The sequence below is a fragment of the Triticum aestivum genome, chromosome 4A, assembly GCF_018294505.1.
Source record: "Triticum aestivum cultivar Chinese Spring chromosome 4A, IWGSC CS RefSeq v2.1, whole genome shotgun sequence".
Taxonomy (NCBI): domain Eukaryota; kingdom Viridiplantae; phylum Streptophyta; class Magnoliopsida; order Poales; family Poaceae; genus Triticum; species Triticum aestivum.
The window spans coordinates 261,567,628-261,582,427 of NC_057803.1; the positions used below are offsets into that span (position 1 = coordinate 261,567,628).

The 14,800-nt window shown below is 46.0% G+C and overlaps 2 protein-coding genes across 5 annotated transcripts; one reads left to right on the top strand and one right to left on the bottom strand.

The window, feature by feature from the left end:
• Positions 1-1,290: 1,290 nt before the first annotated feature.
• LOC123085931 (E3 ubiquitin-protein ligase DIS1) lies at positions 1,291-5,032 on the top strand. Of its 4 annotated transcripts, none has more exons than XM_044507639.1 (5): positions 1,291-1,481; positions 1,560-1,818; positions 2,885-3,112; positions 3,321-3,707; positions 4,331-5,032. In XM_044507639.1, the coding sequence occupies exons 3-5, from the start codon at positions 2,915-2,917 to the stop codon at positions 4,649-4,651; spliced, it is 906 nt and encodes a 301-aa protein (XP_044363574.1). In that variant the 5' UTR covers positions 1,291-1,481; positions 1,560-1,818; positions 2,885-2,914; the 3' UTR covers positions 4,652-5,032. The 4 variants fall into 4 exon arrangements, with proteins under 4 accessions (XP_044363574.1, XP_044363575.1, XP_044363572.1 ...); XM_044507640.1 differs by having other exon boundaries at positions 2,888-3,112; XM_044507637.1 differs by lacking the exon at positions 1,560-1,818 and having other exon boundaries at positions 1,292-1,481.
• Positions 5,033-5,474: 442 nt separating this feature from the next.
• LOC123081961 (uncharacterized protein At5g39865) lies at positions 5,475-6,516 on the bottom strand. Its single transcript, XM_044504442.1, has one exon. The coding sequence runs from the start codon at positions 6,368-6,370 to the stop codon at positions 5,756-5,758; it is 615 nt and encodes a 204-aa protein (XP_044360377.1). The 5' UTR covers positions 6,371-6,516; the 3' UTR covers positions 5,475-5,755.
• Between the last annotated feature and the right edge of the window lie 8,284 nt (positions 6,517-14,800).

Sequence of the window (14,800 nt, forward strand, 5' to 3'; positions counted from 1 at the left end):
AACCTGCGAAAAATGACATTGTATGACATAAGTAGAATGGCATCTTCCTCGTCACAAACATGTCAATTGTTCCTTCTTTTTTATCATGCATCATCCTGATGCCCGCGTACTGCTCTAGTAGTGGCAGCAACGGCCCTGCAGAAATTAGTTGATTGTACTCTACTGCATCCCAAGGGGTGTTTGCGGCCTTTGGGAAAATCAAGAATCGGTGTTGTCTTCGTGATTCATTTCTTCCGCTTTTTTCCACTATTGTGTTTTCAGTCACTGCATGAACAAGAACGCATCAACAATTCGCAAAATGCATTCTTGTTGTTTGCACATAGAAGATAACACAGCAATCTTATCACATTTCCTGCGTAGGCAACCAACAAATCATGGCAAAGTAGGACATGCATATTGAGTCTGTTTTCTAAAATCTGGACGGCAGCTATCATTTTGAAGCGATGGCAACAGTCAATAAAATAGGATGGCAAACAAGAACATAACGTGGTGGCAGCTAACGACAATGATAGGTGGCAACTGATGTTATAGACAAGTGGCAATTATTTTTCCTCCCTCCCTATGCCAAATTCCTCCCTTCTCTCCCTATTTTTAGTGATTCCTACGCATCCTTCATTATCAACTACTCGCACCAAGCCAGCCCATAAACTTAGCTCAACTCTAGCATAGTATATGGCAGATCTGGCATATGTCGGTGGGCAAATGTGAATACACACAAAATTGTGGCATGTTTGCCCTGACAACGTGGATCTAGTCGCCTTCTTCGTCGGCAATGTGCAATTTCAAATTTCTGGACAGAAGAAGGGCGAGAAACAGAAGGAGATCGGAGATCCACCTGTTTTTAGCTTGTCGTCTTGGGAGGGCGGGGTTGGGGTGGGGGTGGGTGGTTAGCGGTGGGGAGGCGCTAGAGATCTGCTAGCAACCAGAGAAGAAAGGCGATAAGGAAGGGGATCGAGAGGTAGTAGACGACGGCGGTAGGTCGATCTGGGGATCGAAAGGAGTCTGGGACGACTGGCGTATTGGGTCGTGCGGGCAGCGCGGTGGTACACCCGGACGTGTGGGCGATTTTGCCACACACCGGACGTGCAGGTTGTGACTGCGCGCGCCGGACGCGGTCGTGCGGGCGGGGTCGTCTCCATTCCACACAAGGTGTGCGGCACAACCAGCCGATATGCCACACGTGTGGCAGTTATCGGCATCCTAAAGATAGTCTCCTTCATACTTTCCTGTGTTTATCTATTTTTACGTGTTCAACTACTTCGTCTACGGCATTTGCTCTCGCTTCGCAATCTCGAACCGGACTCGCCGACGGAGCTGCGGAACATAAACAAAACGCAAGGGGGAGGAGGGAGAAGCTTAATTCGAATTCTGTCGCCTCTCTCTCCTCGGACTCTTCTCCCCCTCGCTAGCCGGCGCCGCAATAGATCGCCGTTCGCCAGTGCCGGAGCAGGCCCCCCATTCCGTTCCCTCTTCCCCGCGAGGTAGTAGCGCCGTTCTCATGGCACCATTGCTAGCTGTTTCATCTATTTTCTTCATGCGTGGATTTTTTTTCCCCATAGCTCTTGGGTGGCGGAAGATTGGGCCTTTGGAGGGAGGTTCCCGAGATGTTCGTCCAATGAGTCCGCACTCGATTCCGTTCCAGTGGTTCAAATGCTAGAGCAGGAGCGGCCGGAGGCGCAGGGGTTTCGCTACCTGCCTGCTTCGGGCATCTAGGGTTGCTTCTCGATCTAGGGCGGTTTCGTGCCGTGCAGATGCGATTCATTCTTGGCTCCTCCCACATTAGAGCGTGTGTTTGATAGACAGAACCGGACCCATAAGGTTCTCGGCATTTCCCCTCTGTGACTGCTCCTTGTGCGTAATTAACTGCCATTAATGGAGCTCGAGATGGTGTCATTAACGGGGAGATGATTATGTATGCCTTGTTGTAGTAGGTTTCAGTAGAGATATGGATTCCTCTACTCATGGCTCAGCTCATGATTTGCTCAAGAGTAAAGTTTTGTTACTACTTCCTCGGTCCCAAAATAAGTGTCTTAACCTTAGTACAACTTTGTACTAGAGTTAGTACAAAGTTGAGACACTTATTTTGGGATGGAGGGAGTACTATTTAGTACTTCTCCTCTAGCAGTGTCAGATTCTCCCCTATCAACCTGCGCGTGTTTGTTTATTATTGGTGAACCATTTGCGCCTATGTTACGCAATTACTCCCTCCGTCCCATAATATAGAAGCATTTTTGACACTACTGTAGTGTCAAAAACGCTCTTATATTATGGGACGGATGGAGTAGAAAATTCGCTTCTCTCAGCAAGGTACTATAGTCAGTACTTTCTACACATTAGGGTTTATCTGCAAGGTTTTCTATGTTCACATTTTAATAATGGTTTGCCTTTTTCTTCCCCAAAAGAGACCATGCTTCCCAAAACGGGTAAGCATTAATTCCATGCACTAGAAGCACAAGTGCAAAAATGGTTAAAGATGCACTCCAAATAGCACTCATTTTTAGAATGTTGCAACTTAAAAGCTTAATATGATACCTAACATCAGCAAGTTCTTTGAAACTTGTGATGTGTTGGTGCAGGTCTAGTAAGAACTAAAAAGGCCCGGTCTACACTTGATTGGATCTTATGAGGCCCTAGCCCATGTACTCTTATAATTTCTGCTCCACTCCCCATCAGGGCCCTGTCTCTTTCAAAGCCTTTAGGCAGTTTCCAATCATGTAACGAGACTAATGGAATTAAGCAATTGTGCCTGTGTTCGAAAGATGGTTTGATGGGGCAATGTTCTTCTGAACAGTGCTAGTAGAAAGTACTGACTATGAGTTCACTGGCAATCATTTCCCCCTTGATAATCCTCAAGTTAATAAGGCAAATATTTGTCCTTTTTTAGCAGGTCTAGTACAACCTCCGGAGTTTTCCCATGGCCTCGGCTGCTTATACTGATGATTCTGGTTCCGAGGTTATTGATCCTCCAAAGTCTGAGGTACTGGATGTTGCTGAACTTGTCGGCGATCATATCCAGCTTACACAAAAATCAAATGTGGTAGCTTCTAGCAGCGTTCGCGAACTTTTGGAATGCCCTGTCTGCTTGAGTGCCATGTACCCTCCTATACATCAGGTGTGCATTTGTGCTGCTCCAGCGCATTCATTTAGTTTATGTTCTGTTCCATTGAGTGCCATGGAAAAAACTTATGTTGTGCATGTATATGCTCTGTTCCGTTGTTGAAATGTTATTTCATATGCTTACAAAAAAAAGAGTTGACTAAATACATTGTGCAACCCACACATTCTTTTACTGTATTGTAACACACCTTTTGTGTATGCAGTGCTCTAATGGCCATACATTGTGCTCTGGATGCAAGCCAAGGGTTCACAATCGCTGTCCAACTTGTAGGCATGAACTGGGTAACATAAGATGCCTTGCTCTTGAGAAGGTGGCTGCATCTCTTGAGCTTCCATGCAAGTACCAGAACTTTGGTTGCTTAGGCATTTACCCATACTACTGCAAGCTGAAGCATGAGTCACAGTGCCAATATAGGCCTTATAGTTGTCCATACGCTGGATCTGAATGTACAGTTGGTGGTGACATTCCATACTTGGTAAATCATTTGAAAGATGATCACAAAGTTGACATGCATAGCGGAAGCACTTTCAACCATCGCTATGTCAAGTCAAATCCTCATGAAGTTGAGAATGCGACCTGGATGCTTACGGTATTAATCATCAACACCAACATGTGGACTAAGAATTTCCATGTAGCATCTTTCTACTGCCTTTACATCTTGTGAAGATGCAAAATAAAACAAGAATACCTAGGAAGAACCAGATATCATATCAATTCAAATAAGCACTCTGAAACCTGTGTGGTGGGTGTGTGTTGTACACCAATACTTCCCACCACCAAGTGAGAAATGATTAGTTCCCTTTCTGCAAAGATACTACGTTCATTTTTTGCATAGAAACATATGGAGACATTTTTGTAAACTAAAGGAGAAATTGTCCTATTCTTAAATTATGATTATTGTACTTGTTTTTATATGCCAATTATTTGTCATGCAGTATAAAACAAAATGGTGATCATGTTGCATACTTGTTGGACCATAATAGTTGCTCATCGTATTCTTAAATATTTAATGAAGACACTGCACATGCCCAGATCCACCTGCATCTGTTTCCAATTTTAACGGTCTGCCTGTCTTGCAGCAGATTTAACAACATTCCAGATGTCCTCTTTATCCTTTACATTTCCTCAATTCACTGTTTGAAGTGCAATCCAATTTTGTTACGTTTTTTCTTTCTATTAAGCTAAGTAAACAGATAGAGTTTCTCCATGTAGGTTTTCAGCTGCTTTGGCCAGTACTTCTGCCTGCATTTCGAGGCATTTCAGTTGGGCATGGCACCTGTGTACATCGCTTTCCTGAGGTTCATGGGAGATGATGCGGAAGCAAAGAAGTACAGCTACAGCCTGGAGGTAGGAGGTGGTGGGCGCAAGATGATCTTTCAAGGGGTTCCCCGGAGCATCCGAGACGGCCATCGGAAGGTCAGAGATAGCTATGATGGGCTAATAATCCAACGGAACATGGCCTTGTTCTTCTCTGGTGGTGAGAGGAAGGAGCTTAAATTGAGGGTCACCGGGAGGATTTGGAAAGAAGAGTGAAATGATCCAGCCGATTCATCCATTTCCCTGGTATGAATGAGCCCATGGGTCGCATCATGAAAACTGTATTTCCTAGGGGCTGATTCTGAAGCGTGCAAATTGTAATACCTGTAGCCTGTTTTAGCCATCGTCTGCTCGATTGGTGTCTGCTCAGATAACCTGGGTGACAGTGATACTGTTGTAGGAATCTCCTCTTTGCCATTCTGTAGCATAGGGGAGCCTATTGGCAACACATGAGATGTAAAGGTTCTATGTAGCTTTCGTTCTCTGTTCCAAACTCCGTTTCCATGATTCATTTAAGAGGATGTGTAACAGCTTGAGAATTAGAACGTGGATTTTATCATGATGAAATGCAAGAAACATTGGAGTTGGCGTTGCAAACTAATTTCAGGAATGTGTCCTTTTGAGCGTGAATCGAGATGGCTCTTGTCAACGCCATGCCAACTGTTCTGACGCTAATAAAATGGCTCGCTCCAGCTTACAGAACCAATGTTGGGGCTCCTACCCACACATTAGCGCACACAGCAACGTTGGGGCTGTTTATTTTTATTTTTACCTTTTTGAGAAGAGAAAGATAATACTCCCTCTAGTGATCCAAACGCTCTTCTATTTCTTTACAGAGGGAGTACTGAGATGAGGATCTAAACGCTCTTCTATATCTTTACAGAGGGAGTACTGAGATGAGGGACGTGTAGGATTCTTGATGGTGTTAAATGAAATCATGTAATGTTTCAAAGCAGCAACATATCTATGTACCTACCTTGAGGTCAAGTCAACGCAAACCAACCATTGTGCTAAAGATGGAGAGAAAATATGGATAATATGCATGCAACGAACGATGATTAGCAGAAACCCAGTTACTTACATTAATCAAACAAATTCAATGGAGTACATTTGGTACATACAAACATATAATCTAATCACAGACCCGCGAAAGGCCATTCTTTTGGCTTCACAACTACGTATATAGGGACAAGAACTCCATTGTTCTCGTCCGCCAAGCCAAGCACAAGCAGCAATTGAGTGTCCATGACCACGAGAATTCAGAAACTGCATGTCTCTAATTCTTGCAGTACTACCATTTATAGGAGGCATAGCAAGCGATCAAGAAGAACAAGCGGGACATCGTACCAAGCCGTTCTCGTTGCAGAGGCCGCAGCAGCTGGTGCGTCCTTCCTCCTCCACGAAAACCTTGCGGGAGCCAGCGCAGGCGGGGCAGGGCACGAAGCGGACACCCCCGCAGGCGTCGCAAACGAAGGCCGGGTCCTGCCCCGCGGCGCCTTCGAGGAGGCGCCGCAGCTCGCCGGCCTCGTGCAGCTGCCTCGCCTCTTCGGCGCCGCCGACGAGCCGGCCCCCGACGAAGAGCTGAGGGAGGGAGAAGGCGCGGCCCCGCGCCGCGAGCAGCCCCTGGAGCTCCCGCCGGAGCGCGGCGTCCATGGACAAGTCGCGCTCGTCCACGGCCACGCGGAAGCCGCGCAGCACGGCGCGCACCGCGGAGCAGTCGGTGAAGGTGCGCCGCACGCCGCGGAGCGACGTCGTGTAGAGCACCACCGCCGGCCGCGGGGCACGCACGTCAGGGAGCTGGTGGCGCTGCGCAGGCTGCAGGCGGCGCCCCTGGCCCTGGTAGGGGTGGTGGTACGTCAGCGACCGCCCCAGCTGGTGCGGCTGCGGCTTCTTGGCGTACGGCCAGGATGAACCGCCGCCGGCGACCTCCTCCATATCGGATGGCCTCCTCGGACAAGAGGATAGCTAGGGTTCCTGCGGGGCGCCGAGCCGGATCCTCTGACTTTCTCAAGAACTAGACAAGTCAGGGATCGCCTCCTCACACAAGAGTACAGCGTGTTTGTTTGGTTAAAGATAATTAAAGAAACGAGAGCGAATGGGAATTTAGCGGCGGACACAGGAAGTATAATGTGAAAAGATTACTCACAAAGTGATAGCATGAACATGGATATTTTAAATTAGTGCATTTTATGGAATATATTTCGACAAAAGAATAATGTGAAAGGTAATTCAAAATCTATGAACATGGACAAACTTGTTTTTAAATGTAGATAATAACTAAATCATCCCTGAAATTAGCACAGCCCTTAAAACACCATAGACACAAACAAACGTGACGAAATAGTCATCTATATAGTAGATACAAACCAAGTACATAATAACTATACTTGAAAATTAAAATACACAATCATGCATAGTAAACATAACCAATGTCTACTATCTGTGTTACAATGCACCGAGCTTTCTTTGTATACATTGTGTGTCGAGATCCTTTGTAGACAACTCACTTGCTAGGAAAGCCCGCCTCCACTCAGTAAATTGCTGAACAAACTTCATATCAATCAACCCACCTATTATTTCCGGCGAATATCTGCAAAAATATATATTATAAATGTTGCTTCTAATAATATTTAAACTTTTCTACATATATTAATAACAATCATATGTAATTGATTTGTAGTTGATAATAAGTCATAACCACTCACCATCAAGTGCGCATGCTGGAATATGATCCGGGTTGAATGCAAGGGTGGTGTAATTTGAAGTTTCTAGATTTCCTATTGTCAAGATAAAAAAATATTTAGGTCAACATAACAATACACTTTCTTAGAATATGCAATACACATATTCGTATAGATGCGTCAATTACCGTATTTGCAATCCTTACGAAGCATAGTGGCAAGCCAAATTAGTTACATATAAAAAAGACCAATGAAATGAAAAGATTGTTAATCACGGTTAAAGTAAGTACCTTGTGGTGTAATATTTGTATTTGCTCTTCTTGGTTTGGTAAATTGGTTATTTCTATCTGTTCATTGTAGGTTGTATAGAACTTGCTGAGTTTTTAGTCTCTTCCAGCGACATGACCTTCGGGCTTTTGTTGATATGTTCTTTTTGATGGTCAACAATATCCATATCTATCACTGACACATCTTGCAAAACTGAAATTCATATACAACTATGATTTAAATAGAGGTATAATTTTTTCCGGTAGTATCACAATTCATATGCAACATGCAAAATAAAAGGTTAAAAAGCCTACATCTAAGAATTTTGATAGCCCTGACAACCGTCTAAATACCTCGGTTCTACTTCTCTTGTCCCAAAATAAATGTCTCAATTCTATACTAACTTTAATACAAAATTATACTAAGATTGGGACATTTATTTTGGGGACGAAGTGGGTATATGCTATAATATACTCCAATATATATATATATATATATATATATATATATATATATATATATATATATATATATATATATATATATATATATATAATATAGAGCCTTGCGACAAGAAACAATTCTACAGCGGTGACTCTCAGTCTCACTTTCTCCTCACGGCTCACCCCTTTCCCCTTCAGCTAGCCACCCAGCTCCCCTGTGCAGCCGCCGGCGCATCATGGCGCCCATCCGCACACCGTGTGACGATGCGAGGCACCCATCCCGACCCAACTTCCCACCCCCGCCTCCGCACCATCCCTACCGTTGGCTGCGCCGTCGCGAGCCTCCCACACCCGCCCCCATCACTCCTTGTTGTCCGGCAAGATCCGGGGGGCAACGCTCTCACGGGCGCGCGTGCAGTCTGGGTGGCGGCATCCACCATGCGGCGCCCCCTGCCCTGCGTCCCCCACCCCGCTGTGACGGTGCCACGCCGGTAAGAATCTCGTGGTGGCAACGCCCAGCGACAAGCGCGCGCCGTGCAACGCGAGGAGACCCTGCAACAAGCCGTGTTCGCCCGGATGGGCGGAGATCGAGCATGAGTGGATTACGTGGTGCACGACGTCGTCGACGGCTTCTCTTTGCCACCAAGCTCTGCTCCCCTCCCTCTGCATTAGAATCAAGGTGCCCGCGGATCTTACCTTGTCACGGTTGGCTCCCCCCTCTCCCTTCATGTTCTGCATTGGTAGCTGTGTTGGATGTACACTGTTTGATGGCTTGCTAGATGAGTAGTAATGGGTATACGATTAGGATTAAGTTGTTTATTTTGTGAGATGAGGATACAACATTTTCTCGGGGTTGTTTGGATTCGGAATTTTAGCCAATTCTTTTTCCCATAAACTCATTTAAAGGTCTAACAACCTGAAATTAGTTAGCGTAAAAAATATAGTTTTAGGGGCAGAACAAGTAAAACTTGGTTTTAGTACAACAGGAAAAGTGGGCTTTAGTAGTTTTTCTATAAACCATTTTAGTCCTTCCTATTCAGAAAGGCATGGCTTGAAACTTTCAAAAAAGAAAAAAACTATGGTCAAAGTGGCTAGCTTCCTTTTCCTGGAGAGTCGACATGCCAATCCTGATCAAATTTCAAATTGTACCCCCGCATACACACACAATGCATTACAACAAAGCAAAACTGAACGAGAGAATCATACAATTTTATGAAAGGTAACCTGACATAAAAGTCATCACTCTCTAATGATGACAATCATACTGATGTACCAATTGTAAAAAACAAATGCAAAGTTGGCTCTGCATCTTTTTGCAAACGAGCTCAGCATAATGCACTATAGTGGTATTGGCCAAAGCATCCATTACGAGGTCCTTGCCATTTTGCAGGTTAGCGGTGCTTGTATTCAGAGTCTAATATGACTGTTTCAGTAGTCAGCACAACGCTCTTGCTGAATAGCTTAAGGGTTGATCTTTCTAATCCTGTACATGGCACTTTGGAATCACCGTCAGCAATGAATCTTGAGGCTTGAGATTGAAGTTTAAGAACACATTAGAATTTAAGGACACCCGTGTGCTAAATCCTTTAATAATAGAGATAATAGAGATGTGAGGTGCTGTCAAACTCAACTCGAATTTGGATTCTTAATAAAATATCAGAAACATAGTTTCAAATTCATGTATTTCTAACGAGAGATTCTATGCAACTGAAGTTTAAGCCAGTTTTTGTTTTGCTATATGATATTACATGCCTCAGGTATTTACCATATTAAAAAGCATATGCCTTAGAAAGAAATATGACACACTGTCCAAGCATCTTTCTCCTGCATCTGTTTGGAATTTCATGTTATCTCTTGTTATTTCGAGCTTAAATAGGTGCATCTTCAAGCAAGTATAGTACAGGTAGATGTCGCGAAAGGAATAATCATGGTTTCTGAAGACTAACTATGCTCCCTAGAGTACTACGCAGCAACAAACTCGGGTTAGTGCGCATTAAGATCTAATATAATTATGTGGTTGTAATGTGTAACGCCCACGATGCGGCTATATCTCCCACGTGTCGAGGAACGACTTAGAGGCATAATCGCATTGTGGTTTTGTCGCAAGAGAGGTAATCTCCACACAGTCCCATGTACTGAATAAGAAAGGGACAAAGAGTTGGCTTACAATCGCCACTTCACACAAATAACAAGTTAAACATACATCATCCAGAGTACAATCAAGGTCTGACTACGGAACCAAAATAAAGAAGACAACCCCAAATGCTAGATCCCCGATCGCCCCAACTGGGCACCACTATTGATCATCAGGAAAAGACACGTAGTAACGGCCAAGGTCCTCGTCGAACTCCCACTTGAGTTCGGTAGCATCACCTACACTGGTCTCATCGGCACCTGCAACTGTTTGGAAGTATCTGTGAGTCACAAAGACTCAGCAATCTCACACCCACGAGATCAAGACTATTTAAGCTTATGGGTAGGATAAGGTAATGAGGTGGAGCTGTAGCAAGCGATAAGCAAATATGGTGGCTAACATATGCAAATAAGAGTAAGATGAGAAGCTACGCAATGATCGTGAAGCTAGAAGTGATCAAGAAGTGATCCTTAAACTACTTACGTATAAATATAAGCCAAACTGTGTTCACTTCCCGGACACCGCCGAAAAGAAACCATCATGGCTACACACGCGGTTGATGCATTTTAATTAAGTCAAGTGTCAAGTTCTCTACAACCGGATATTAACAAATTCCCATCTGCCACATAACCGCGGGCATGACTCTCGAAAGTTTATACCCTGCAGGGGTGTCCCAACTTAGCCCATCACAAGCTCTCACGATCAATGAAGGAAATTCCTTCTCCCGGAAAGACCCGATCAGTCTCAAAATCCCGGTTATAAGACATTTCGACAATGGTAAAACAAGACCAACAAAGCCGCCCAAATGTGCCGACAAATCCCGATAGGAGCTGCACATATCTCGTTCTCAGGCACACCGGATGAGCAATCGATACATATAAAACCAGCCCTCAAGTTTCCCCGAGGTGGCGTTGCAAAGGGCTCTAGTTTGGACCAACACTCAGAGGAGCACTGGCCCCGGGGGGGGGGGGGGGGGGTTAAAATAAAGATGACCCTCGGGAGCGTGACTCCCAAGGGAAAAAGGTATAGGTGGCAAATGTTAAAACCAAGGTTGGGCCTTGCTGGAGGAGTTTTATTCAAAGCGAACTGTCAAGGGGTCCCATAACCACAACCGCGTTAGGAACACAAAAATCAAGGAACATAACACCGGTATGACAGAAACTAGGGCGGCAAGAGTGGAACAAAACACCAGGCAAAAGGCCGAGCCTTCCACCCTTTACCAAGTATATAGATGCATTAATTAAATAAGAGATAATGTGATATCCTAACATAACCATGTTCCAACATGGAACAAACTTCAACTTCACCTGAAACTAACAATGCTATAAGAGGGGCTGAGCAAAAGCGCTAACTTAGCCAAACAACGGTTTGCTAGGAAGGTGGGTTAGAGGCTTGACATGGCAATATGGTGTAACACCCTCGATGCGACTATAGCTCCCACGTGTCGAGGCACGACTTAGAGGCATAATCGCATTGAAGGCATATGTCGCAAGTGAGGTAATCTTCACACAACCCATGTAATACATAAGGGAAAGAGATCCATAGTTGGCTTACAATCGCCACTTCACACAATTACATAAATAAAGCATTACATCATCCAAATACACTCAAGGTCCGACTACGGAACCAAAATAAAAGAAGAACCCCAAATGCGACAAAGGTCCACGATCGACCCCAACTGGGCTCCACTACTGATCAACTAGAACGAAACAAAGTAAAGGACAAGATCTTCATCGAGCTCCTCCTGAGCTGGGTTGCGTCATCTGCACGGACTCATCGGCACGTGCAAGCTGGTTTTGGAAGTATCTGTGAGCCACGGGGACTCAGCAATCTCGCACCCTCGCGATCAAGACTATTTAAGCTTATGGGTAAGGTAAAAGTATGAGGTGGAGCTGCAGCAAGCGACTATCATATATGGTGGCTAACATACGCAAATGAGAGCGAGAAGAGAAGGCAAAGCACGGTCGAGAAACTATGATCAAGAAGTGATCCTAGAGCAACCTACGTCAAGCATAACTCCAACAACCGTGTTCACTTCCCGGACTCCGCCGGAAAGAGACCATCACGGTTACACACGCGGTTGATTCATTTTAATTAAGGTCAACTTCAGGTTTTCTACAACCGGACGTTAACAAATTCCCATCTGCCCATAACCGCGGGCACGACTTTCGAAAGTTCAAATCCCTGCAGGGGTGTCCCAACTTAGCCCATCACAAGCTCTCACGGTCAATGAAGGAATAGACCTCCTCCCGAGACATTCCGATCAGACTCGGTATCCCGGTACAACAAGACATTTCGACAGGGTAAAACTAAACCAGCAACACCACCCAGATGTGCCGACAAATCCCGATAGGAGCTGCACATATCTCATTCTCAGGGCACACCGGATGAGCAAGACGTCGGGTAAGCCAGCCCAGAGTTGCCCCTGGTAGCCTCGGACATCGCTCAGTTGGACCAACACTCAGAGGAGCACTGGCTCGGGGGGGGGGGGTAAAATAATGATGACCCTCAGGAGCGCGACTCCCAAGGGAAAAGAAAAAAAAGGCTAGGTGGCAAATGGTAAAACCAATGTTGGGCATTGCTGGAAGAGCTTTACTTAAGGCGAACTGTCAAGGGGTTCCCATAATAGCCCAACCGCGTGAGGAACACAAAATCCGGGAACATAACACCGATATGATGGAAACTAGGGCGGCAAGAGTGGAACAAAACACCAGGCATAAGGCCGAGGCTTCCACCCTTTACCAGGTATATAGGTGCCTTAATTAAATAAGATATATTGTGATATCCCAACAAGTAAACATGTTCCCACAAGGAACAACATCTCCATGTTCCAACAAGGAACAAACTTCAATCTTCACCTGCAACTAACAATGCTATAAGAGGGGCTGAGCAAAGCGGTAACGTAGCCAATCAACGGTTTGCTGGGACAAGGTGGGTTAGAGGCTTGGTTCAACAATATGGGAGGCATGACAAGCAAGTGGTAGGTATCGCAGCATAGGCATAGCAAAAGAGCGAGCATCTAGCAAAACAAAGATAGTAGTGATTTCGAGGGTATGATCATCTTGCCTGAAATCCCGCAAGGAAGAGGAACGAGTCCATGAAGAAGCCAAACGGACATAGTCGAACGAATCCTCACAACACGACGTTATCGGAACCAACCCGAAGAAGCAACACCGGAAAAGAGCAAACAACATAGTAAACAATCATCACATAAACATGTCATGATGCACAACCAAGTATGATGCATGTCTGGTTTAATGAGGCATGGCATGGCAAACTGCACAAACAATCCTACAAATTAAGTGGTGCTCATTATGCAACGGAGTTGCATACTGAAGAAAACACCACATGACTTATTTAGTTCTCTCTCGTTTATGTACCCAACAATATTAAATGTTGTTAGCAAGGCAAGAGGTGAAGCAAGAGAAAACTACCTATCTAGTCAAGTTTAAATGAGGCCGGGAACAACAAACAACAATTCCGGAAACTCCTCATGAGCATATAATAGATTTGGCACTGTTCTGCCCTAAACACAATTTTAGAGTTTTTAAACATGCAAGATGATGCCACCATGTTAAACTAGGCAAAATTCTACCCCATTTACATATAAAGTTTATTAAATTCCGAGTTACGGTTATATAGTTATGAAATAAATCATTTTAGCATGGCATTAGGTAAATTATGAACAAACATCGTTTTAAACATTTTAAACATAGATGAAAGTTGCACAATATGAATCCACACAAAATTCTAAGCAACTTTCATATATAAATCATTTTAATATGGTGCACGATTATTAAGTTATTAAATGCATGGACTTGAAGGGCTTTTCTGTAAAACTGTCAATCCTCTGGAAAATTAGGAAATACACAGATCAGGAAAAAAAAAAGCAGGCTGAAACTGGCTGGGCGCTGGGCTGTGGCTTCACCTAGTGGGCCTGGCCCAATTTGCGGAGGAGGCAGGGCAGGCCGGATCAGGCTTGAGGCCAGGGCGTGGGCGACGTGGAGAGGGGCCGGCTCGGGAAGAGCTGGGCCTTGGGCGCCACTGGGCCTTGGCCTGCTGGACGGTCAACGCGCGGGGGCAGCGTTCGACGTCTCGGTCCTGAAGCAGGGGATCGAGCAGGCTGGATCTGAAGGGGAAAACAGCGAGGCCGACGAGGACGCGACCTCCGGGTCTTGGCGACGGGGATGTCGGGGATGCAGCTTGACGGCAGCAGCAGGACGGGTTGGCGGGGTCCACACAGAGGCCTCTCCTCGGTGCTGCAGTCTAGATGCAGAGCAGGCAAGGAGACGGCGAGGTTCAGTGAGGGGCGCAACACGCTCTCGGCGACAAACGGTAAGGCACGAAGCATGGCGGGGCACGACGCTGGTGGTGTAGCACTTCTGCAGGAAGACGAACGGGACGGCGGCGAGGGCCCTGGCCTGATGCAGCGGCGCTGCTCCGGCAAGGCCGTCGGCGGGTGGTCTCGAAGAAGCGGGGCGGCGGCCATGGCGTCGAGGCATAGCTCCTGTTTCACGAACAGGGAGAGAGAGAGATGTGAGAGGAGGGAGTAGAGGCATGGAAGGAGAAGGAAAGGAGCAGGGGAGGTCTGGCCTGGTCGACGGCGGTCAACAGGGCGGCGGCGTGCTCAAGGACGAGCTCGGCGTGGGGCACAGGCAGGAGGAAGTAGCGGCCTGGTGGCGACAACTCGCACGGGGGGAGTCGAGGGCGCTCGGTCGTCGAGGATGTGGCCTCGATCTCAAATTGGATCGAGCGTCGGCTGGATGCGGGAGAGCTTGAGGTCGGGCATGCGGCTGCGCGCGGGAGGCTGGGAATGGAGCGGCGCGGAGAACAAGCGAGG